This window comes from Chiloscyllium plagiosum, chromosome 1 (assembly GCF_004010195.1).
Source record: "Chiloscyllium plagiosum isolate BGI_BamShark_2017 chromosome 1, ASM401019v2, whole genome shotgun sequence".
In the NCBI taxonomy this organism is placed as follows: domain Eukaryota; kingdom Metazoa; phylum Chordata; class Chondrichthyes; order Orectolobiformes; family Hemiscylliidae; genus Chiloscyllium; species Chiloscyllium plagiosum.
Window position 1 is genome coordinate 73,911,871 of NC_057710.1, and position 26,136 is coordinate 73,938,006.

The window sequence follows — 26,136 nt, forward strand, 5'->3', positions numbered from 1 at the left end:
ATGCTGAAAAATTAGTTATGTCTAAATGCAGTGGTTTGCTAACTTATTTCACATACACTTTTCAAAATAGTCCTTTGAGATTTACACTCCTCTCCACATCTTTGGAAAAAAAATGAACTTGAGCGTTAAACCTGGCTAAGCTTGTTTCTGTACAGAAACATTTTCGATTGTTTTTTTGGCTTAGTTCCCACATTAGATTACTTCCAGTAAATCCTGTTTGTTCCAGAACAATGTAATACGTAGGAACTCAGCTTGCAGTAAGTCTCACCTGTGGGTAAGCAGCACAGCTATTATGGCGCGATCACTGGAAACTGCAAAAACTTCCACTCCTTCGACAAGTTGCAGCAACTCTATCCTGCCTAGCCTCCACTATGCTAGATTGAAGCAAATGGGTGAGGAGGGGGCATAGTTATGGTTTGGGACTGGTTTAACTTGCTTGGCAAATAATTTGTTTGTTGAAAGGTGAAAATGCAACATTTTATATTTCTTGAGTGCTGAAGTTATTTAGAAGTTTCCCTCCCTCAATAGTATTTCATAAAATATGGTTAAAACCATCACCTCTTTCTCTGCTGTAAAGCAAAGCAATTTTTTTTTCATTCTCTTTAATGATCCATGCTTTAATTGTTGATGCATTTTGTATTATGAAAACAAATTTGCATTTCTGTGTGTTTGTAGTTGCCAGTGTATGGCAGGATGAGTGTTTTATTGCATTGATAAATGCTTTCCTCTTTTTTTTCTTTTCAGGATTCCACTTAAGTGGCACAGTAACTGAACCTGCCACACAGTCGGAACCGGAAACTGTTTGCAATGTTGCTATCAGCTTTGATCGTTGCAAAATTACCTCAGTGACCTGTGGCTGCGGAAACAAAGACATCTTTTATTGCGCGCATGTTGTAGCACTCTCGCTGTACCGGATTCGCAAACCCGATCAGGTCAAGTTGCATCTTCCCATTTCAGAGACACTTTTTCAGATGAACAGAGACCAATTGCAGAAATTTGTTCAGTATTTGATCACAGTACATCACACAGAAGTTCTGCCTACTGCCCAAAAACTAGCCGATGAAATTCTCTCTCTCAACTCCGAAATCAACCAAGTACACGGTAGGTTCAGCATGAAGACCTGGCATTAAACTTACTCTTTATTCATTGAATCTGAATTTTTATAATGTATTATTATAACATTTTAACCACTCGATTGTAGACTGTGGTTCAGTATTTATTTATTAAAACTGAAATAAATATATTGAGCATGCTGATCTAAACCATTAGAGAGTGATTGTGTTTTTCATGATGGTCTTCCATTCTGCAAAACATGAAATGTGTACTACCAACAAATAAATCTATAGGAAGTGTCTGTGGTCTGAATTTCGTGACCTTTTTGCTGACATTTTTTGATTTCATGAAATTCCTGGGTGAACATTTAGTGTCTTTTGTTTCGACATTGTGACACATTAGTTGGTATGGCCAGAAGATTTATATACACTTGAAAATATTCTATTTTTTAACTTGCTAATTGTTTCCTCCTCGCGTATTCTGTTATTTCTTTGGTCATTCAGGCATCATTCATGCATTCCAAAGAATCATCATACTGGACTCCAAACAAAAATCGATGCTTTCTTTCTATAGCTGCTGAGTTTCTCCAAAACTTCAATTTCAAAAGTTACTTTTTTTTCTCTTGAATCATTTTTTATTCTATTTATGTATTTTGATTCTGAAATTAATTTATCTCCAATCCTTCAGTTTCCTACTGTTTGGTTCTTTTGGTTCCTGTCATGATATGAATTAACAATATGACATTGAGAAAAGCACCAAAGCAATTTGCTAAGAATCCATGGTGTCAGGCTCCTTTCTTCTGATTTGCTATTGCTCAGCAGAAAAGACCAAGGCTTGGATGAATCTTTCAATGTTTTGCAGTTGACTCCATGGCATTTTTCCAAGGATCTTGTCAGTTGCATGCAGCATTCTTGCCATTTTTGGCAATTTGTTTTGTTTGCTTTTCAGGAATGTGAAATTTGTTTTTCAGAGATGAAGACACCACAATAACTCCTATTCCCCAATTGCTCCCTTCTCTTTTTTTCATTGCTTTGCTTTCCGACAGAAAGATTGGATTATTTTACATCCGCGTGATGAAATTTCCCTCCCAAATAGGATTTGTGTGCCCCATTTGCAAAACGTGTAACCAACTTGCTGCATTCTTGCACGAAGGACAGGCGTAGAGAAATCAGTCCCCAGGCCCTGTGACTAAGTAGTCCATCTGTTTTTAATGCTAGAATTACTAGGTTGATATTACCTTTTTACCCACCACACACTCCCCTGAAAGCCATCTATTTCTTTCACTCTGTTAATATTAGAACTGAATTTAATTTGATACAGATTTAAAAGTTTTCTTCTTTGGATGAAGGTGCCCCTGACCCAACAGCAGGAGCCAGCATTGATGATGAAAACTGTTGGCACTTGGATGAGGAACAGGTTCAGGAACAGGTTAAACTCTTCCTTTCCCAGGGTGGTTACCATGGATCTGGAAAACAGCTGAACTTGTTGTTTGCAAAGGTATGGATTTTTAACTTGTCACTCACCCTGTAGCTGATGTGTATGTATGACAGATCAATACCAAAACTGACAGCTCACAATAAGTTAATCAAACTGTCGACATGAGGTGAAGGAGTAAAATAATCTGAGCCGAAAATATTACCGTGATCAACTGTACCAGACACATTGATAATTTGTTATTCTCATTTGACTTGTTTCTCTTAACGTCTTTTGTAAGTTTTATTTTAAAGGTGTCTTGGAACTCGGTTATTGAGTTTTAACAGAACGGATTTGGCTTGTTGAAATGCTCAGAGGCAAATCCTTTGCACGTGAATCCATAAAATGCTGTAGACTATGTAAAAACAACTCTTCCTTAAAGTCATTGCAGACTGTTTGATAAAATAACTCCTATTATTTGTTTTAATGGATTGTATCTCTTGGTCTGTGATAAATGCTATCTTATATCAGTGTCAATTTCTCTGCAAGTAATAGAAGCAAATAGCTTATCATAGAGTTTCATAACTCCATATTTTTAATGCAGCTACATTGTAGTGCAGGAATTTGAACAGGACAGTATAACCAGCCTAAACTGACATGCATATTATATTTAAAATTCATCACACCAAATGTCCAAGTCTATACTCCTTGTCAGTTTCTGAAATATAAATGGCTTTATAACTTCCTATCCTACATTTTGTTTGCATGTCGTCAAAGACTGCAGAATAAATATACCAATCCTGCCATCCAAGCAGGGAGTCATGTTCAAATGGAATGCAGATCAGAATTAAGAAATGAAGTAGTTGTCAACTTATTTTCATGCATCTACAGCTATAAATGAGCATAACTGTCCACCAGAAATTAGGATTATTGAATTCTCCCTTGCATTTTGACTGTTGTCTTGGAAATGGGTCTCAATTAATCTTTCTTTTGGAGGAGAAATATCTAATGGGAAGTTTAAGCAATTAGATTAATGATTTAAGTTAAAATTCAAAATAAATGTTGATGTCTGCCACGTGTGTCTCCACGTACCATGGTCTTCTCCACAGCTGTAATGTTTGGCTAAAATGGATACATTGCAAAATCTTTCACGGATAGAAGGCATTAAAAATTGTGAACTCTAGCACATTGCTAATTCAAACTCCACCATTCCAATGTAATTTTTCCCCTGGGCCCACCCATATGCTGAGTTTTTGTCTCAGCTGTGCTGACAATGGTGAAATGTCAAGTGAAAGAAAAGCTGGTCCTACCGTAGAACAGGAAATGGCAAGATAATCTCTCTTTACCTTTCTGTTAGCAAAATCCTGACTTCACATTGGTTACTAGACCTCCTTCTGGGTTTTAAAATAGATCCATGGTGACAGTTACAAGGAAGAAAAGCTGTCATTTATTTGTTATTTGTTTCATAAGTAATATGCTTCATGCTCAAATCAGTTTGCAATCATATGGTGTACTTTACATTTTCCCCTCTTGTTGAAGCCCTGAGGGTACATGCAGCAGCTGTCCTCTTCAGTCAAATGGTGAATGTTGATTGGCTAATTAGCTGTGGGAATGTTGACGTTCATCTGAAGTATATGTAGAAATATACAGCAGAGAAATGACCATTTGTCTCGAACAATTCATGCCAGGATCTGTTTCCTTCACCCACCTATTTAATATAAGCTGAAATGTTGACCTAATTTGTTATACCCACCAGTGCCCAAGGATGCCCAAAAACGGCATCCTTTAATTCTTGCCTGAATGTTTGAGTATTAGGTGGCTGTTATTGTGACAGTTTCCTGGCCCTGACCCCAAAGAGTTTTGGTAGTAGACAATTAGTAGGTTGCTTTCATGTTCTCAAATAGATATCGCAGGTTGGCTGTGGAAGCAGGAATCGACGTAGAGGCTGTCACTGGGGCTGTAGTGGGAGCCTGGCAGCGATGCAGAGATTCAAGAGGGAGGGCTACATGGAGAACCTGAAAGGGACTGGAATCACTATCCGCAGTGTACTCTGAGTCTGCTGTAGTGACAGAGGCCACTGTCTATTTGGCTTGTTCTTATTTTCTGGTTATTTTCCAAACGTGTCAATCTGGAGCTGCTGGTTCTTCTTGCTGTGCACTCACTTCTTGTAAGCAGGCGAGTCATGAACACTGCCGAGGTCCTGGGTGCCTCTAGGAAAATTGCAGCTTCATCACCAAAATCATCTCCGTATTAAAACACAGAACTTGAAGATGCTGGAGAAATTCAGCAGGTCTGGCAGCAGCTATGGAGAGAAAGCAGAGTTAACGTTTCAAGAGCTAATTCAACATTCTCACTCCCCTCACATCACAGACCTGTTGAGTTTCTCATAGAATCATAGAGATGTAAAGTACTGCAAACAGACCCTTTGGTCCAACTCATCCATGCTAATCAGATATCCTAAATAAATCTGGTCCCATTTGGCCCATAAACCCTTCCTATTCTTATACCCATCCAGATACCCTTTTAAATGTTGTAATTGTGCCAGTCTCCTCCAATTTTTCTGGCAACTCACTCCTTATATGCACCATCCTCCACGTGAAAAGGTTGCCTCTTAGGGCCATTTTAAATCTTTTCCCTCTCACCTTAAGTCGAAGCCCTTTAGTTTTGGACTCCCTGACCCTGGGGAAAAGACCTTGACTATTCACCTTATCCATGCCCCTCATGATTTAATAAACCTCTAAGGTCATCCCTCAACTTTAGATGCTCCAGAGAAAATAGCCCCAGCCTATTCAGCCTCTCCCCATAGTTCAAACCCTCCAACTCTGGTAACATCCTTAAAAATGTTTTCTGAACCCTTTCAAGTTTCACAACATCTTTCCTATAGCAGGAAGACCTGAATTGAACACAGTATTCTAAAAGTGGCCTAACCAACATTCTATACAGCTGCAACATGACATCCTAACTCTTATATTCAATGCACTGACCAATCAAGGTAAGCAAGCCAAATGACCTTCAGCACCCTGTCTGCCTGCGACTTCACTTTCAGGGAACAATACCCCTGCACCCTTGGGCCCCTTTGTATTCCCCAGGGCCCTACCATTAACTGTATGAATTTTGCCCTGATTTGACTTGCCAAAAAACGACAACTCAAATTTGTTTAAATTAACTCCATCTGCCACTTCTTCCAAGGTTCTGTTCGACTCTCTGGTAACCTTCAGTGTCCACTCTGCCACCAATTTTGGTCTAGATTAGAGTGGTGCTGGAAAAGCACAGCAGGTTAGGCAGCATCTGAGGAGCAGGAAAATCAACATTTTGGGCAAAAGCCCTTCATCAGGAATGAGGACTTTTGCCCGAAACGTCGCTTTTCCTGCTCCTCAGATGCTGCCTGACATGCTGTGCTTTTCCAGCACCACTCTAATCTTGACTCTGATCTCCAGCATCTGCAGTCCTCAATTTCGCCACCAATTTTGGTGTCATCTGCAAACTTACTAACTGTACCTCCTATGTTCTCATCCAAATCATTTACATTAAATGAGCAAAAGCAGCGGACCGAACACACATCCTTGCGGCACACTGGTCACAGACCTCCAGTCCAAAAAACAATCCTCTACTGCCACCCTCTGTCTTCTACCTTCAAACCAGTTTTGTAACCAATAGCTCACTCTCCCTGGATCCCATGCGATCTAATTGTACTAGCCATGCAGAACCTTATTGAATGCCTAGCTGAAGTCCATTTGGACAATGTCTACTGCTCTGCCTTTTCCGGCAACTTGTTTTTGCACCAAGTCACCTCCCTTCATGACAGGCAGCATTCCTCTGTTCAAAATATCTTCCTTTTAGATATTTTTATTCAACCTGTTCAGATATGTTATGAAACCTCGGAAAGGAACTTGATGCCTGTGGCGTCTTGGTTTTTAAACATTCATCTACTACCTCTCCTTTTGGACCACTCAACTACTAGGAGCTGCCTTTATAAAATTCTGAATGGATGAAACCGAAGGTATAATGCCCTTCTCAAGGGCTGTTAGGGATGAGTAATAAATACTGGCCCACCACTGGTGTCATATAACCTAAAAAGAAACTAACCAAATTGTGTTGGGTCATTCTATAATCTGTTGTAATTTAAAACAACAATACTCTAGTCTCTGTCCTTTCCACTACGATATCTTAATGAATCTGTACCGACCCTTTCTAAAACCTTCATACCTTTGCTATAATGTTTTTAGGCTGATATTGCACCCAGCATTCTAAGTGCAAGTTTTGTTAATATTTAACATGAGCTCATTATTCATGGCTTAGCTTTAATATTCTGTATCGCAAGATAAAAGCTACATTTCTTATTCTATGCCCTTATCTAGTTGGGATACTGTCTTCAGTACTTGATGCACCCTCCAAATTATAGTGCTGTCTTACAGCATCAAGCTTACTTTCATTAATTAACTGCCTTTTTACACCAAAATGCTTCACACCAGCTGACTGCCTTCATTAAGCTCTTGCCTTGAAAGTATCCCTATTCAAGTTCTTTCAGATGTAGTGTTTTGTGCATGTTTGACACCATTCCCTCTGGAACTGCATCTAAATCCTTTGGGTGTAGTGAACAGAAAACAACTCTTATGAGAGACCACTATCCACTCATGACTGCTCTTAAAAATTGTCTTTAACTCCTTTCTATCTTGACCAAGTTTTAATCTGGCTTTCTCTCCTTGCCTAATTCTATTTCACTTTAATCTCTCATAATCTTCCAAATGCTACCTTGTCTAAGTCTTAAAGTTCACTACGTCCACCATATTTTCCAAAATCTATCACCTCTGCTATCTTTCAAGAATTCTGAGCACAATTATCCTGTAAAATCCTTGCTGATTGTGTCAATTTTCTTTATGGTGGTTACATCCTAAAACAAGACTCAAAAGAGAAGTAGGTTAGCTGTTGTGCAAATCCTTAGATTAAGTCAGTTGCCTTTTTTTTTAAAAAAAAAAAAGGCTTGTACAACATTGGCCATTCTCAAATTTTCTGGTGGGCCTCCACAGTTGTTTGAACTTAGAATATAGTGTATAATTGTCCCTTTCAGCCCTTTTTCAGAATCATAATTCATTTAAAGTTTTTTTTGAATCGTAATTTCTCATCTCACTCTCAACACATTTTAGCATTCCATTTCAGCTGGGGTCAGTGACCAGTGGTTGGGTGTGGCTTTTGGGAATGGGGAGGTAGATAATTGACTGACAGCACCTCTTAATCATTCTATTTCAGCCAACAAACCCTTTGAGCAGGTACTCGTTTGCAAAACATTTCAAATATTCTTGTAAATAACCATATCTTTCCTGATGAATTAAGCAGCCATGTATACTCCTGCATCTTTTTGTCTGATCCAAATTTTTTTAATGCTCGTGTACTTATAGAGGACTATTTCTTTGTGTCTAATGTTCTTGATGATCTGCAGCATGAAATGGATGAAAAAATATTCAACCTTGAAAGCACCCACACCCAGGGTAATTTCTTTAGCAGTCCCTTTGGACCAAGATTGATGATCATCCACTCCAGCATGATGGGCGCGTCCACGTCTAACATTTTGAATATCAGTGCACCGTAGTGCCCAAGGCATGGTGAAACTAATATACAGAGGAACCTCTCTTTTATCTGAACCTCGATTTTATCTGAACCTGATCACCAAGGTCTCGAAGCTTGGCTAAACTGTGTTATCCAGCATTAGATTATCCGAACAAAATACTCCCCACCCGTGTCATTCAGATAATCAAGGTTCTTCTGTAGGTGCCAATGTTAGATGAGTGATTAATTACTATTGAGGAAATAACTGGTGAAAGATCATTTTGTTTTGGCACTCACTTTAAATAATTGTGGCCACTGAAACAATTGAGCAATTAAATTGACAGGGATTTTTGTCTTCCGTGGTTGAAACTGTTTACCAGACCTGATGGCCCATGCAGGAAATTGTCTGCAAATTCATGTTCAACAAATGCATACCTTGGAAGAGAATTAATAAATGGTTCATGATGTCTGCACCTTGTGCTTTAATAAATTGTCTTGTTTTGGCAGGTGCGGGAGATGTTAAAAATGAGGGATTCAAATGGTGCTCGAATGTTAACATTAATAACAGAACAATTTATGGCTGACCCCCGTCTGTCTTTGTGGAGGCAACAAGGAACAGCCATGACTGACAAGTATAGGCAACTCTGGGATGAACTAGGTAAATAAGTTCTGTTGAAGGAAAAATGTTTCATAAATTTTCAAAAGGATTAAGCAGTGAAGGCGTTCTTATCATTTTTGTCTTCTGCCATATTTAGAAACATAATAGATACCCGAATAGTTAAAATTTAGGTCTGTTAGTGATCAAAGTGCAAATCGTTGTCCTGTCTCTGAAGAAATTAGATAGTAGTAAGCGTTCAATTAACACTGACTTTTGTTAGGTTAAAATCATAATCTTGTGGTGTCTTTGCTGTCTATTGTCTGTTAAGTGGGCTGTAAATTCTGAGGAGTGTCTGCCAAGTGAAGCAATGAAACTCCAGAATGCTTATTACTCCACACATGCTGTTCCTTGAAAAATACACCTGACTGGTTGGTTACAAATATTTCCAGCTGAAATCTTGCTGTGATAACCAGGTTTGGTTAAACATGGTTAACTTAAAAACTCTCTTTTCTCTGTTTTGTTAATAAATTAGCTTATCAGAAAGTATTGCGTGGTGCTGCTTGCTATGAATGTCTGAACTCTGGTTGTGGCCTGAGTTTTATTGTAGATTAAGAATGAGAAAGAAATCTATTGTTGCATTGCAAATTACAAGTATTACTTTATACGGAGATAAACAGCCATGAACGAAGAAATTAAAATAATGTGTAAATGCTTTAAATTTTAAGTAAAACGTTTTTCAAAAGAGCAATTTTTTCAAGTGTTGGCCTCTCCTCTCAAAGATTGTCAAGAACTTGTGATCATCTTAGGGACTCAATTATGTTGATAATTTAATTGAGGATGCCTTTCTGTTTGCAGACACCTTTTAATCAGTGTTCTGATGCAATATTGTCATTTACAAAAAAGTGAAGTCATCTGATGCTCATATTTTGCTTCATTTGGTTGATTGGTTTTAATGCATTTTTGGTGTTGGTTAATCTCAATTTAAAGTGAAGATCAGGAGTGTTTAGAGGAGCACAGTGGATGTGGATCTAAGGGGTTAGCATATGGTAACGTTACAAAAGCTTGATTAAATTGATTAAGGCATTCAACTGGCTATATCTGTTGGAGAAATCAGGAAAGAAGGGGCTTGATCATAAAGTTTAGATCTAGGCCACCTCAGCATGACTTCAAGTGACGCACGTTTTGGTAAAAAGGGTATTGGGAATCTCTGACAATCTTTCACAAAATGTAGTGGTCATCAGTTAATTTGAAATCTAAGACTATAATCTGTAGCTTTTAGATCAGTAAGTATATTGAGAAAAGTGAATTAAAGGTAACTAAAAAGAGCAGGGTACAAATCAGTGATAAGCCAATTGAATCGTGGAATAGGCTCAATACCTATTTCCTATTGTTAAATTCCTACCTACTTAGTGGATGGAGGAAAGAAACAATTGCTAGTTTGAACTGAAATTTGCATTTTATTCTTTACCAGCTGATTAGATAAAATTGAGAGCTTGAATAAAATAAGAGATTAAAATGCTTGCCATTGACTGAAGTATCGTTTCCATTAAAACTTTATAAATAGAAGTGGCTGTGGCAATATGAGTTAACTCCTTGGTTAATCCCTAATTTATCTGAGGTTATGTACAGTTCAGATATCACCTTCTTTGGGAGATTTAAAGATTTATTGTGATGGCTTACATTTCCTTCCTGTTTTTACATCTTTGATAGACTTTCTCTATGGATCTCTATTATTATTATTATTATTATTGTTTTTGAAGTAGAATTTGAAACTAGTTTTCATTGTTTAAAGTGAAGTGTTATGTGTATTAATTGTTTTTGTTCACTCACTACACACTGGCATTGCAGACTGGCCAGCATTTGCTGTTTGTCCCTAGAAGCCCTTGAGAAGATGGTGGTCAGCTGCCACCTTGAACTGCTGAGTCCATGTGCTGTAGGTTGACGCACTGTGGTTGGGGAGGGAGTTCAAGGATTTTAGCCACCAATGTAATTCCACGTCAGAACAGCAAATGGTTTAGAGGAGAATGTTTTGTTTTGTTAATGGTGTTCCCATGGATCTGCTGACCTTGTCTTTCTAGATGGTAGTGGTTTTGAGTTTGGAAGGTGCTTTCTGAGGAACTTTGAATTTCTGCAGTCCATCTTGCAGATGATACTGCTGCTAATGAGCTCTGGTGGTGGAGGGCGTTGCCATATGCGGATATGGTGCCAAAATGTGGACTGCTTTATTCTGGAAGGTGTGAAGCTTCTTGAGTAATTTTGGAGCTGCACCATCCAGGCAAGTTGGGAGGATTCCATCACATTCCCAACTTATAGCTTTTAGATGGTGACTGGCTTTGTGGATCCAGAAAGTGAGTTACTCTCCACATCATCCCTAACATTTTGCCCGGCTGTTGTAGCCATGGTTTATGTTGATTTCCAGTTGAGTTTCTGGGTGATGGTAATGACCAGAATGTTGATAGTGGGAGATTCAATGATGGTCACATCATTGAATGTAAAGGGGCAATGGTTGGACTATCTCTTGGTGTTGGTGTTGGTGTCGGTCATGGACTAGCATTTGTTGGGGGTGTATGTTACTTGTCAGCCCGAGCCTGAATATTTTCAAGGTATTGCCTGTGCTTAGCTAAACGTCTTTAACCCCTATCATTTCTGCCTCCAACACCATCCATGGCAGTATCATCCACACTCTACCACTCTATTTTGAAACAAAAACCTTATCCCCACCCCTCCTTTGAACACCCCACCCCACCACCTCTATAAACCTCTATCAAGTCTCCCTTCAGCCTCCACTGCTCCAGAGATGAAAACCCAAGGTTTTTCTAGCTTCTGCTGTAGCTCATAACCTCTAATCCAGGCAGCATCCTGTTAAATCTCTTCCGCACACTCTGCAAGGCTTCCACATCCTTTCTGTAATGTGGTGACCAGAATTGAATATAATACTCTGTGTGGCCTAACCAAAGACTTTTAAAGCTGCAACATGACATCCCAACTGTTGTACTCAATTCCCTGATTAGAAGAGGCAAGCACGGCATATGCCCTCTTTTCTACCCTATCTAATGGTGTGGCCACTTTGAGGGAGCTATTGACTTGAGCCCCAAGATCCTGTTACATCAATGCTGTTCAGGGTGCTGCCATTAATTGTATACTTTTCCTTAACATTTAATCTCCCAAAGTGCAATACCTGACACTTGCCTGGATTAAACCCCATCTGCCATTTGAGCACCTATAACTGATCCACATCCTGCTGTATCCTTTGACAACCTCCTACACAATCCATGGATTGTTATGTTGTCTGCAAACTTACTAACCCATCCATTTACATTTTCATCCAAGTCATTTATGTACATAACAAACAGCAGAGATCTCAGTACGGAGCCTTGTGGAACATCACTAGTCACTCATCACTAGCCTCTGCCTTGTAGGGGCAAGTCAATTCTGAATGCACATTGCCAAGTCACTGTGGATCCCGTGCATCTTAATCTTCTGGACGAGCCTATCATGAGGGAACTTGCCAGAAGCCTTACTAAAATCCACGTAGGTAACATCCACTGCTCTACCCTCATTGATCACTTCTGTCACCTTCTTGAAAAATTCAGTCAGGTTACTAAGACACGACCTGCCTGCACAAAGCTGTGCTGACTGTCCCTAATTAAGCCATGTTTTTCCAAATCTGTGTAAATCCTATCTCTTAAAAATTATCTCTGTAACTTCCCAACCATTGGTGTGAGACTCACTGATCTATAATTTCCTGAATTATGTCTATTTTCCTTCTTGAACAGAGGAACAACATTCGCAATTTGCCAGTGCTCTGGGACCTCTCCAGAGGCTAGTGAGGATATAAAGATCTTGGTTAAGCAATCTCTTTTGCCTCTTTCAATAAGCTGGAATAGATCCCATTGGGCCCTGGTGACTTTATCCACCTTAATACATTTCAAAAGATCCAATATCACTCTTGATCTCAAAATGCAGTAGCATATGAGCATGCTCCATACAAATCTCCATATTCTCCATATCCCTCTCCTCGGTGATTACTGTCATAAAGCACTCATTTATCCTTGAGTGGTCCTATCTTCTCCCTAGTTATCCTCTTGTTTATAATATATGTATAGAATGCCTTGGGTTTCTTCTTAACCCTACTTGCCAAGATCCTTTCATGGCCCCTTCTTGCTCTCCTAATTCCCTGCTTGAGTTCCTTCCTGCTTTCTTTATATTCCTCATAAACCCTGTCAAACTTTGTTCCTAAACCATAAGTAACAGCTCCTCCCAATTAACATTCCTTGCCACAAGGTCCTGATTTATCCTTTACATAGCTTCTTAAAAGCTCAAGGAGTTGTGATTACTGTTTCCAAAATCCTTTCCCACTGGAAGGAATCACCTGGCAAGGCTCAATAGCCAGTACAAGATTCAGTATGGCCCCTCCTCTAGTTGGACTATCCACATATTCTTTTAAGAGGAGTTCTGATTGTTGCTGAATATTGTGCAATCATCAATGAGCATCCCCACTTCCCACCTTATGATGAAGGGAAGGTCATTGATGATACAGCTGAAGATGGTTTGGCTTAGGACAGTACCCTGAGGAGCTCCTGAAGAGATGTCCTGGAGCTAAGACGACTTCGCTCTAACAACAACAACCATCTTCCTGTGCCAGGTATGACTCCAAGCATCAGAAAATTGTGTAGCACCTTTATTCAGAAAGGGAAGGAAACTTAAAACTGATAATTATCGACTAGTTAGCTTAAAAGCTGTCATTGAAACAAAAGTGGCATCTATTATAAAGGATGTTATAGCAGAGTATTTAGCAGTACAGTTTAATCAAGCAGAGTTATAACTGCTTCATGAAGGATCAATCATGCCTGACAATCATGCCTGAGAAGGTAACAACAAACAGGTAGACAAAAGGACCCTTTAGTTGTAATATAGGGATTTGAGGGGCAACCTTTGCACATTCAAGGGTGGTTAGTATGTGGAATGAACTGCCAGCAAAAGTGGTAAATGCAGTTAGTTACAACTTTTGAAAAGACATTTGGACAGGAACATGGACAGGAAAGGTTTACGTGCATATAGACCAAACACAGGCAAGTGGTACTCGTTTAGTTTGGGAAAGTTGGTTGGCAAGGACAAGTTGGACTGAAGGCTCTTTTCCTGTGCTGAGAGACTCTGGCTCTATAAAAGGCTTTTGATAAGGTACCGCATAAAAGGCTACTATTTAAGATAGGAGCCTGTAGTGTTGGGTGTATTAAACTAGCACAAATGAAGGATTGGCTAACTAATTGAAGATAGAGTTGGGATAAAGAGGGCATTTTATAGATGGAAAACTTTCAGTGCTGGGACCAGAATTATTTGTAGTAATATCTCAGATGATGGAAATGAATGTACTGTTGCCAGATATGCAGAAGGCACAAAGTAAATGGGAAGGCAAGTTATGAGGATGAGACAAGGGGTATGTAGAGGGATATAAACAGATTAAATGAGAAGGCAAAGACTTAGCAGGTGAAATATAACATTGGGGAAAAAGTGAGGTTATGCATTTTGGCAGGAAGAATACAACTTCTGAGCATTATTAAAATGAAAAAAGACTGCAGAAAACTGCAGAAAATGGATTTTGGAGTTATGGTATATGAATTACACAAAGCTAGCACCTAAGTTCAGTAATAAGGACAGCAAATGGACTGTTGGCCTTTATTTTAAAGTGAATGGATTATTAAAACAGGCAAGTCTTCGTAAAATTATACGAGGCACTATCCAACTTCAGCTAGAATCCAATCAACTGTTTTGATCCCCTTATCTAAGGAACATTATATACCAGCATTGGAGGCAGTCCAGAGAAGATTAACTAGGTTGATCCTGGGTATGGAACAATTTTGTAATGAGGAAAGGTTGAGTCGGTTGGGCTTGTACTGTTTAGAGTTTAGGAGAATGACTGGAGACCTCATTGAAACATAAATTTCAGAGGGAGCTCGACCAGATAGATGTATTGAGATCCTTGTGGGACGAGCTAGGACCAGAAGACACAATTTCAGAAGAGGTTTCCCTTTTAAGACACAGGAATTCTTTGAGTAGTGAATCTGTGGAATACTTTACCGTGAAGCTGTGGATCACTGAGTATATTCAACGTTGAGACAGATTTCATTCAGGGAATCATGGGTTATTGGAATAAAACAAAAAAATGGAGTTGAGGATTATCGCATTAGCAATGATTGTCGCATTGACGCACAGACTTGATGGTCTAAATGGCTTACTTCCCCTCTGTCTTAGTCTAATGGATTATTACTGTGCCACAAGATCCTGCGGTTCACGTGGAGGCTCAGGAACAGAGAGGGTGAGTCATTAGTGGGCATGGGAGGGTCTTGGGTGTGAATGTGGCCCGAAGAGGTATGAAAGAAACATTTGAAGGCATGACAGGCTAAGGTAGAGGGCATGGAGGAGCGAGCTGGGAAGGGCCTGGTCTTCTGGGTGTGTTTAGGATAGTCAAGAAAAAAGCTTAAAAACAGTGACAGTACTGTTTCTATACATTGATTCATCCCAGGGTGTAGGCTGGCAGACTCCTTGCAGGGCTTTGAACTCCCCTTCAACATTAACCCCATGGTGAGTGATCCTGGACAATTATTCATAGGAGGAGCCAGCTGAGCTTGCAAGTTGAACCATGTCCCACAGAGTGGCATATATATGAATATCGATTAAAATGTTAAAGCAAAAACAGTCTCATTTGTTTTCACAATGAAGGTAGTGTGTTTAACTCCTGTAAGTGTGCCAACTATGAGGCATGCTGGTACATCTAGCTCTGAGTAAGCTCGTCTCAGCAAATAACAATGATGTACATGTTACATTTAGCTTAGATTATTCAGATGAAATAGTATGTTAAGAACATTGGAGTTGGGCAGGAAAGTTGTGGCTGAGATGGAGAGACTCCCTGTTTGTTCCAGAGCCACTTTATAGACCACCCACAGTAACAGCAGGTTTCCCCACAGTGTGATTGATTTGTCTCCTGTGTACATTGCTGGCATTTGAAATTTTAATTGGAATCATGTGACAGCCAGTGAAGAAACGAGATCAATGGCGCTCACTTCATCTTCTGACCTAAGTGTGCCACGGTTAAAATAACACTCGAGATTATTAGGATGATAATGGTGAAGCTAAGAGATTTTTTAATTGTCCATAACTATCAAATCTTTAGCCTACCTTGATGAACATTTAAAAATCTCATCTCCTTTCTACTGGGAGGCCACTGTCCCTTTTTAAATTTGAACAGATTTGGACAGGAAAGTTGTGGCTGAGATGGAGAGAACTTCGTGTTCCAGAGGCTGTTATAGATCACTAATACCTGCAACTGACAGCAGGTTTCCCCACTGTGTGATTGACCTGTCTCCTGCGTATATTGTACCTCATTTCCTTTCGACTGGGGGACTACTGTCCCTTTCTGGTTTTGAACAGAGGTAATTTTTTTTTTAAATTTGAGCTAGCAACATTGATCTGCAAGTAAAGGACTTGACCAGTATTTGACCTTGGTCAGAAGGAACAATGTTTTGGTCAAGCAATACATCCATTGATGTGGTGAAGTACACTGAGCTCATGTGCTGATACACAAAGCCAAACTACCATTGGAATGGAGTGAGATGGCTCATAATCTTTGTCTTTAATAAAGTCATTTCAAGAATTCATTCTTTAGGCATTGTTCAACCTTGGTATGCCTTTTGAAATGGCTGAAGGAGAATATGCACTTAAGGTAATGATCATTAGTGGGTGTGATTTTTACCAGAGTTGAGAGGTCATATGTCTAAATAATAGACAAACCTTTAACAGGAGTTACAAAATTCCAGCTGAGACAATGGTCAATACTTTTCCAGGGACGTTTGAACCTCTCCATTAGACACAAATGGGATTCAGAAGCTTGCATATATTTTCTGATCATCCTATCCAGAGATGTCGTTAGACACCTCTGGATCAGGTGGGACTTGACCCCAGGCTTTCTGGCTCAGCGGTAAGGACACTGCAGCTGCACCACATGAGCCCTTCTGAAGCTTGTGTGGGGGGAACACTCTCTTGCCTGTCTTTTTTCCAAGTTGGTCAATTAGTGGCCAGAGGTTTGGCGTGCTGTCCAATTAAGGATGATGAGCAGGCTCTCAAAAAGTGATGGGCAGGGGAACCAATTAGGACATCTTCCAGCTCAAAAGGAGCAACAAGATGTTGCAGGTGTGAGAAGAGCAGCCTAAAATGAAAACATTTCTCTTAAACTTTGGAGGAAAGAAGGCCTTGAAACCTTTGCATCCCAGTCCTCACCTGTGGTTGGGTATGTTATTGACAATATGTGGTGGTTGTTGCTCCTTCTGGTCGGGAGGGTCTTGGAGCCTGCGAGGGGTACTGGGACCTGGGTCCTGATTGAAAAATTCTGATCAGCCACCTTGAAGATTGGAGTCCTGTTTCCCAAACCAACTGCAATCATTCTGTTCCCTCACCACCTCCCCAATCCCATGCTGCCACCTCACTGTTAAAGATGAAGAGTTGAGTGATTGCTGCTTGGCCAGTTACATCTGTGTTCATCACTGAATTGCTCTTTTAAAGTTCTTGAAAACTTATTCAATGTCAGTCATTTGGCACTGACTTAGAGTCATGGACATACTGAAGGAAATTCAGGTGATTGCGTGTTCTAGTGCCAATAACACTTAAAGCCGGTCTGTCTTAAGCAGATCTCCACCTTGCAAAGTATGTTTCTTTTTCAAGTTTCCAGTTGGTCACTGTTAGGATATTCCTCCCTTGCAGCATCGAGCGCGGCCTGGAAGCTGGTTATGGGAATAGGGAGGGGAAAGTTTAGGCTGGGTGGGATGCTTTCGGAGGGTAGGTATGGATGGGCCTGTGGCTTGCTTTTACACTGTAGGGGTTCTATATTCTTACCTATACACTTAGTCTGTCTAAATTCCCTTGCAGCTGCTCTGAATCCTTTTCACAATTCTCAGCCCCACCTAGTTTTGTCATCCACAAGCTTGCAAGTATCGCATTTGAACCACATCTAAATCATTGTTATAGATTTTGAATAATAAGAATGAAAGCACTGACTCTTCTGGTACTCCACTATTTAAACTCTGCTAATTTAAGAATAACCTATTGAATCCTACTGTTCTGTCTACCATCCAGTACTCACTCCATATTGTCACAATTCCCATATGCTTTAAAGTTTGCTCCCCAACATCCTGATGGGGACCTTATCAAATGTCTGTTGAAAATCCAAGTAGGTCATATTTATTGGGTTCCCCATTACCAATTCCTCAAAAACTCTTTAACTTGTCAAACATGTTCTACCTTTCATAAATCAATGACTGTGCTTAATCCTAGCAATATTTTCTAAGTTTCCAGTTATGTATCTTTTATAAGCGATTTGAGCATTTTCTTTACTCATGATGTCATTACTAAGTGGGCTGTCTTTTCTCTCTCCCGCCTTTCTGAAACAGTGGAGTGACATTTGCAGGAGCCATTCTAAAATCTAGATAACTTTGGAAGATGACCACTAATGTACCTAATTTCTCTATAGTCATTCAGTCAATACTCTTGGTTGGAGATCATCAGATCCAGAATTTATCCACTTTCAGTCCCATTAATTTCGCCAGTGTTACTTATTTTACAAAACTAATTTATTTCAGTTTCTCGTTGGTCCCTTGGTACTCTTGTACTATATTTCTGAGAGATTTGTTTGTATCGTGAGGCATATAAAGTATTTAATACCTTTGTCATTTCCTTATTCTCCAGATAAATGCTCTTTTTTCTGCTTTAAGATGTGGTACATTTGGCTTTGCTCATCTTTTCCTTCACACATGTCTGTAGAATGCCTATTTTCATATCCTATTTTGTCTTTCAGTTTTTTGGTTCTCTTTTGCTGAATTCTAGAGTGCTGTCAATCCTCAGGCTTACTCATTTATATTTTGGCAGTTTCTTAAGCCTCTTCTAAAAGCAAAGTACTGCTGATGTTCGAAATCTGAAATAAAATCTCAGTGGAGAGCAAACTCCGTTGTCTTGCAGCATCTGTGGAGAGAGTGAATTAATGTTTATGGTTCAGAATGATTTCTAAAGAAGTTTTTTTTTCTACAGATGCTGCCAACGTGAGTTTGTCTAGCATTTCATGTGTTTTATTTATTGTAAGCTTTTTTTCCTTTGTAATATAATCTTTTAACTTTTGTATGTTAACCATGGTTGGATCATCTTTCTTCTTTGCTTTTGTTCTTAAAAGATACAAATTTATTATGAAAAATGTTATTTCAATGCCAGCCCCCCTCAATGTCTTGATAAAAGTTTCCCAACTGAACACAGACATTTTGGCCCTCATACACTTGTAGCTTGCTTTGTTTAGATTTAAGATACTATAAGATTTGGGACCTGAAGTAGGCCATTCAGCCCATCAAGTCTGCTCCACATTCTATTAGATTATGGCTGATACCCTAATCCTCAATCCCACTTTCTTCCCTTTTACCCATAACTCTTGATTCTCTTACTGATTTAAAAACCGGTCTTCTCAGGCTTGAGTATACTTGATGATCCAGTATCTGCAACCCTCCGTGGCAAAGAATTCTGCAGATGCACTATCTCTGAGGGGGGTGGGGGGAGTGGAGAATCCTCCTCTTGTATATCTTAAATGGGCAGCCCCTTTTTCTGAGATTATGCCCTTTTGTCTTAGAATCTGTTGCAAGGAGAAAGAGCATTTCGGCATCCACCCTGTCAGGTCTCTTAAATTTGTATGTTTCAATAGGTTGCCCCTCATTCTTCTGAACTCAATTGAATGCAAGCCCAACCTACTCAACCTCCTCTCATAAAATAGTTCCTTCATACCTTGCATGGACCTGGTGAACCTTCTGCCTTGCCTCCAATGCTAGTGTATCTTGCCTTGGTTAAGGGGCTCAAACCTGTTCAGTGTTTCAGCTGTGGTCTTGCTAATGTCTTGTGTAATTCTAGCAAAACCAGCTTACTTTTATACTCTATTCCCTTTTTTAAATTAGTGGTCAACATTCCATTTGCCCTCCCTGTTACTTGCTGAACTTGTGTGCTCACTTTTTGTGGTTTATGTATGAGGTATCTCAAATCCATCTGCTGCAAATTTCTGCAGTCTTTCTCCATTTAAGTAATATTCAGTTCCTGTATTCTTCCTGTCAAAGTGAATAACCTCATTTTTCTGCACTTTGTATTCCATCAACTAACGTCTTGCTTGCTTAACCCAATCTCTGATTGAACTACAACGCTTTCAAAATTGCAAAATTCTATTGTGTTGTAGTCACTCTTCCTTAGAGACTCCTTTTACGACAAATTATTAATTAGCAACATTTCTTTTACAAAGCCCTTTAATAGTTTTGACCTGGAGGCCCGAATCTCTCGTTCTCAAATGAGTAATGTTGTCTGTTTCTTTTTTCACTTTTAAAAGCCACTTTCAAAACAACCACCAAGTACTAGTTGTGACTGTTATTGCAGGTTTGTGAATAGAAGAAGTTTTCATTGTCCTCTTAGAGGGAAGCTAATCTAAATATGTGGGTTTTGTGACGCTAAGTTTTTTTGGGGGGGTGGGATATGAATTCAGACTTCCAAGCATATTTAGACAAGAAAAAGTTCTCTCAAATTTTCCATTATGCCAATTCTGATCTGTGCTATGTTGATCTTGATAACATGAGATCGCTATTTGGAATATATAGTTTTTGGCTGTTATAGCTGCAGGTTTTTTATTTGAGATTTTGACAAGTCCTCAAGTGTTGTGTTTGCAGCTGATGTTAATACTAGAAAAGTAAAATTCTAGAGTTAAACCTGGATTGATTGGACCATAAGCTGTCTTTTTGCAATTTGTTCACTGATGGTCAATCACTAAACATATAATGGCCTGCCAATGTACAGAGGAACCTTGATTAGTTGACATTCGATTAAACGAGTTTCAGCTTATCCGAGCTAGATCGCAAGGTCCCGATACTTGGCTAACTGTTAGCTGGCATTCGACTAACCGAGTGAAATACTCCCTGCCCATGTCCTTTGGATAATTGAGGTTCCTCTGTACTTAAATGTTGATAATTTAGTAATTGCACACAAGGGAAACAAACAAACTATCTTAAACTATACAAGAACTATTTGCGATGCAGAATTAATAATATCAGAAATAAGATCCAACACTTCTACTTTAACAGCCTTAGAGACACAAACCTGAATGGAGGGCCACTCTGTTTCATATGAACACAGGAGTGGATTTTGTTCCTTGTTCTGTGTGCATGGCTCTGTATTTTCTGGCAAACTTCTGCATTCATTTAATGCTATTTTTTCTATTTAATGTGTTAAGAAAAAAATCTGTGTGAGCAGTCAGTAAGAGCTCGTAAATTTAGCAGCCTTGTAGGTTTCTTTCTGCTTGACTTAAAGCTTTCTATGTCAGGTGTTTCTCTCCATTTCAAAATCATTCAGGGTCTCTTCTTTCCTGACTGTGACACTTCACTACTGATGACATTAGAGCCCTTATCTCCGAATAATCTGCTTCTCTCTGAAAGAAACCTGCACACACTTTGACCTGGATGGCTTTCTCTTTCTACAATTAATATTTTTCTGACTCCATCATCTTATGTCATAAGACACCCATAATAGCCCTTTTTCCCCTCTTTTGTTTTCGAGTGCTGAGCAATTCTTAAGCTTTTTTAAGACACTTTTAAATGCGTGTAAACCAGTTTTCCAGACAATCCATTATCTGTCACAGAACTCAAAAATAAAACAAAACTGTCTTCCCTTCTCAACACCTATATCGAAATATTAATCAAACTTAAAATGGATTGAACCAGGAATAATTTTATATATGAATACAAGTAGTAGCAGCAAAAGTTAACCATCCATCTCCTTGAGCCTGCTCTGCCATTCAGTAAGATCAAAGCTGATCTTTTGAGTTTTGAATTCAACATTCCTATCAACCACTGATAATCCTTGATTACTTCTGCCCGACAATAATCTATCAACCTCTATCTTAAATATTCAATGGCCCATCGCCTCCACACTCTGAGGCAGAGTCACCCAACCCTCAAGGAGAAAAATAGTCCCTTCCTTTCTGTCCTGAAAGAGTGACCCCTAATATTAAAGCAGTGCCCCCGAGTTCTGGACTGACCCACAAGAGAAAAGATTGTTTCCATGTTCACCTGGTCAAGCCAATTATACACATCATCTACACTTCTATAAAGTCGCCAATCAATGTCAGTCAAGGTGGTAGATGAGAATATGGAATTTGAAGCACAAGAGTTCTGTGATCTTATTGAATGATGAAGCAGGTTCAAAAGGCCAAGTGGTCAATTTTTTTGCTTTTTTTTTGTATTTGTATATAAAATGGACTGAACCAGGTATAATTTTAAAGTTTAATTTGTATTTATATATTGTCAGAGGGGAAACCGTTTTAATTTTTACTTTTCTTTGAGTCTGAAATTGGTAGAGTGTTGTCTGGAAATGTTGTTTGCATGCATGTAAATGAGCCTTCAGTCATACACTGCAAAACTCTTGGGGAAACAAAACAAATCCAGTGTGTCCAATCTATCTTCTTAAAACCACACATTCATTTCAGTTAGCAAATTATTAGACATCCTCTGAGCCACCTCCAATGCATTTATGTCCCACAGTGGTACTTGTAATGTCATTGGACCAGCAATCCAGAACCCTGGGTTAACTAACATTCTTGAGATGTAGGTTCGAATCCCACCAGAACAAATCAATAAAATTTGAATTCACTAAAAATCCAGAATGAAAAGATAATTGTGTAGGCAATCCAGAATGACAGGAAAACCATCTTGTTCATTAGCTTCCTTTTTTTTTAGCGAAGGGAAACTGCTATCTTTAGTTGACCTGGTCTACATGTGACTCCAAATCCACAGTAATATGATTACCCAGAAGACAGTTAAGAGACAATTAGGAGTGTGTAATAAGTGCTGTCCTTGCCGATGATACACCTATCCTCCTTGAAGTATGGAACCAAAACTGCATGTAGTATTCACCAACACACTGTACAGTTGAAGCGTAAACATCCTTACTTTTTATGTTCAATTCTTATCTCATTAGCCACCTTTTACTATGGTGCTGTACCTGCGTAAGATTGCTTTTGTGTCTCATGCACTAGGAACTCCTCGATCCCTCAAACTCTGAATTCTGTATTTGTTTTCCACTTGAATATTTTCTTGCATTGCAGTTGATCTACCAGACTTTTCCCCCTTCACTGAGCCTATCAATATCTGTCTGCAACCTCCTTATGTTTTCTTCACAACCTACTTTCCTACTAATCTTGGGTCATCTGTAAATTTAGCTACAATTCCTTCTCTTTCCTGGTCAGAGTCATTGATGTAAATTGTAAATGTTTTTGAGACTCCTACACAGGTCTCTGTGGAACTAGATTTATCACATCCTGCCAATCAGACAGAGCGCCACTTAGCATACTCTGTTTTCTGACCGCCAACAGATCTCCTATCCATGCCAACATACTCCCTACACTGACATTTTACTTTCTGCAGTAGCCCATGTAACAACTTAGCAAGCCACGTCTGGAAATCCAAGTACAGTACCTATAGGATACCCTTTGTCAAACAATTCCAATAAATTGGTATGACTTGATTTCCCTTTGATAAAACCATGTTGACTGTTTCCAATTAAATGAGCTTTAAATGTGCAAGTATACTCCCCTTTTAATGATTGATTACAACATCTTTCCCATAACAGACATCATCAAGCTAACTGGCCTATAGTTTCCTGTTTTCTGCCTCCCTCTTTGATGACTCCTGAGGCTGATGGAAGGAAGTTTGGAAAATTAACACCAAAAATCTATTAGCTCACTAGCAAACCCTAAGATGAAATCCATCTGAGGACATATAAGCATGCAGCTCTTGTCTGTTTGCTGAGTATCACTTCCTTGCGATTGTGATTTCATCAAGCTCTTCTCTCCCTTCCACCTCATGATTTACAGTTTCTGCAATGTTTTTATGTAGAATTGGCACTCTTCCTTTGCGCAATTATACACTTGTTTTTTCTTGAGTTATATACGTTCTGTAACTTGTTTAGTTATCCATAGCAGTGAGTCTTCACTTCTTTATGGTGGGAATATGCTTATTCTGAAATATCCCCTTAAATGTCTGTCACTGTGATTCTAATGGTCTTTCTCCTAGCCTGGTTATGTCAGCCAACTCAACTTTCCATTCTACTCTGGGCACAGCTGAACGGGATCATTAATCATGAAATATTACACAATACCAAGTTACTCATAACTTGCTCCCTGGTTGATTCCAGAATGTGGTTTAAGAATCTGCTGTAAGGAACTATTTCTGAAGCCTTCTATGAGCTCCTCACCCAAGCTTCTGCTAACCTTATGATTTTTTCCAGTTTATATGTTGATGAGACTGAACCATAATTATTGCTATTTCTTTTGCATAGTTGTCCAATGCTTGAATACTTCGCCCATATTGTGGTAAGTGTCAGGAAGCCTGTAGGACACCTTTCAATAGTGATTTATTTCCCCAATTATTTTTCATACTACCCAAATGGATTCTCCCTCCTGATCTCTTGAACCAAGGTCATCAACTATTACAAATGCCATCCTTGATTTAATAGAGCTACTTATCCACCTTTCAAAAAGAACAGGAAGCTTGATGAAGTTTTAATACCCCTGACATCCAAGACCCTTGTTGCCCTGCAACCAGCTTTATGTAATGGATATAGGATTGTACTTATTGACCTGAATGTGTGCTATCAATTTCTTCACTTCTTTATGATGCTATGTGTATTCACCTACAGAGCCTATAGTTTTATTGTCTTGTTGTCTCTGGAACATCTAGTTTTGATTGTTAATGTATCTCTAGGATTTTTCCCTCGCTGCCCTTTTGCTTTCATTCTATGACCCTTGGTTCTGTTCTCTTTTCTTTCCTTATCTTTCTTCTTTGAAAGAGCACATAGTCATACAGAATGGAAACACACACTTTGGTCCAACTCATCCATGCTGACCAGGTTTCCTAAACTGAGCTAGTCTCATTTGCTGGTGTTTTATCCATTCTCTAAATCTTTCCTATTGCTATACCTGTCCAAGTGTCTTGTAAATGTTAAAATCATACTCGTCTCTACTATTTCCTCTGGCAGCTCGTTCCATATATGTACCATCCTCTGACCCAGTTGCCCCTCCGGTTCCTTTTCAAATCTTTCTCCTCCCACCATAAACCAATGCCCTCTAGTTTGGAATCCCCTACTGTGGGGAAAAGACCTTACCTATTCACCTTATCTATGCATCTCATGATTCTAAAAAGCCTGAGGTGACCAGTCAGCCTCCCGAATCTACAAAATAAAAACCGAAAGAACTGTGGAGGTTGTAAATCAGAAACAAAGGCAGAAGTTGCTGGAAAAGCTCCGCAGTCTGACAACATCTATGGAGAGAAATCAAAGTTAGTGTTTCTGGTCCGATGACTCTCCCTCGGAAAACCAGAGGAAGGGTTACCGGACCCGAAATGCTAACTTTGATTTCTCTGCATAGCTGCTGCCCGACCTGCTGAGGTTTTCCAGCAACCTCTGTTTTTGCTCCCAAATCTATTAGCCTGCCTTATATCGGTGAAGAAACTTGGGATAGTTATTTTAGAGATGCTGCATAAAAATGCTTTGTTAAATAATTTAATAAACGATTACATTGATAATAGGAAAGAACTTGCATTTATGTACCTCCTGACACAAGCTCAAGCTGTGACGAAAGCATTTTACAGTCAAACTGCTACTTGAAGTAGTCATTGTTGCAATCCAGGAAACACAGCTGCCACAGTGCGCACACAGGTTCCACTTGTAGCAGCGAGACAAGGACTAGACCAGGGCTTCCCAAAGTTGGGGCCAGGACCCCAAGTGGGCTAATGAACTGAAATATTGGGATGATATGCTCTGAGATAGCAATGGCCACCATAGGACACTGCCTAAATTGAAATACATTCAACCCTGCTGCATCCAATCAGTCGCCACTCCCTCTTCTCCATTCTTCCTGAAGAGCTGTAACAATGTTCAAGCATCTTTCCACATTTGATCTCTTGCTCCAAACTTCCAAATAATAGTAATAATCATCATATCATAAACCTTCATCATTAAAGGAGATAGTGCACTGACTATTTCTAAATAGTTATAGCATTTCCAAAAATATTTTGGTGTTGATTAGCAGAGTCAAATTTGTTGTGCATCTCCACAGAATACTATGTCCATCTTCATGGCGAAGATTCATAAAATTCTCAGCTTGCGATTGTGCTTGGCAATTGGGAATGTGCTCTGTATCCTCCTTCGCCATTCTCAACATACCTCCTGAACACTTAAAGTTTAGCATTAGTGTTAGTCTGGGAGCAAGCCTGAGGAGTAGTACTTGCTTGAAAACAAAGAATGCAAAAGGGATAACTTTAAATTACGAAGCTGGCAGGGATGAAGGTACTTAGATCTTACAATTGGCTCATGAATAATAATTATAATTATGCACAAGAGTGTTACTTTTCCCAGACGTAAAATGCTACAAGAGTGTTTTAATAGCAGTGACAATCTTGTTGTAATGTTCCCCCTCA

The 26,136-nt window shown here is 39.3% G+C and overlaps 1 protein-coding gene across 1 annotated transcript in view; it reads left to right on the forward strand.

Annotated features, from left to right (window-relative positions):
• Nucleotides 1-292: 292 nt before the first annotated feature.
• The window catches only part of LOC122554950 (zinc finger SWIM domain-containing protein 6), a 79,004-nt gene continuing 53,160 nt past the window's right edge, over nt 293-26,136 (forward strand). The window contains exons 1-4 of the mRNA XM_043700413.1: nt 293-392; nt 745-1,101; nt 2,402-2,550; nt 8,518-8,668. Coding sequence (XP_043556348.1) covers nt 293-392; nt 745-1,101; nt 2,402-2,550; nt 8,518-8,668 — 757 coding nt within the window. The remainder of the gene's footprint in view (nt 393-744; nt 1,102-2,401; nt 2,551-8,517; nt 8,669-26,136) is intronic.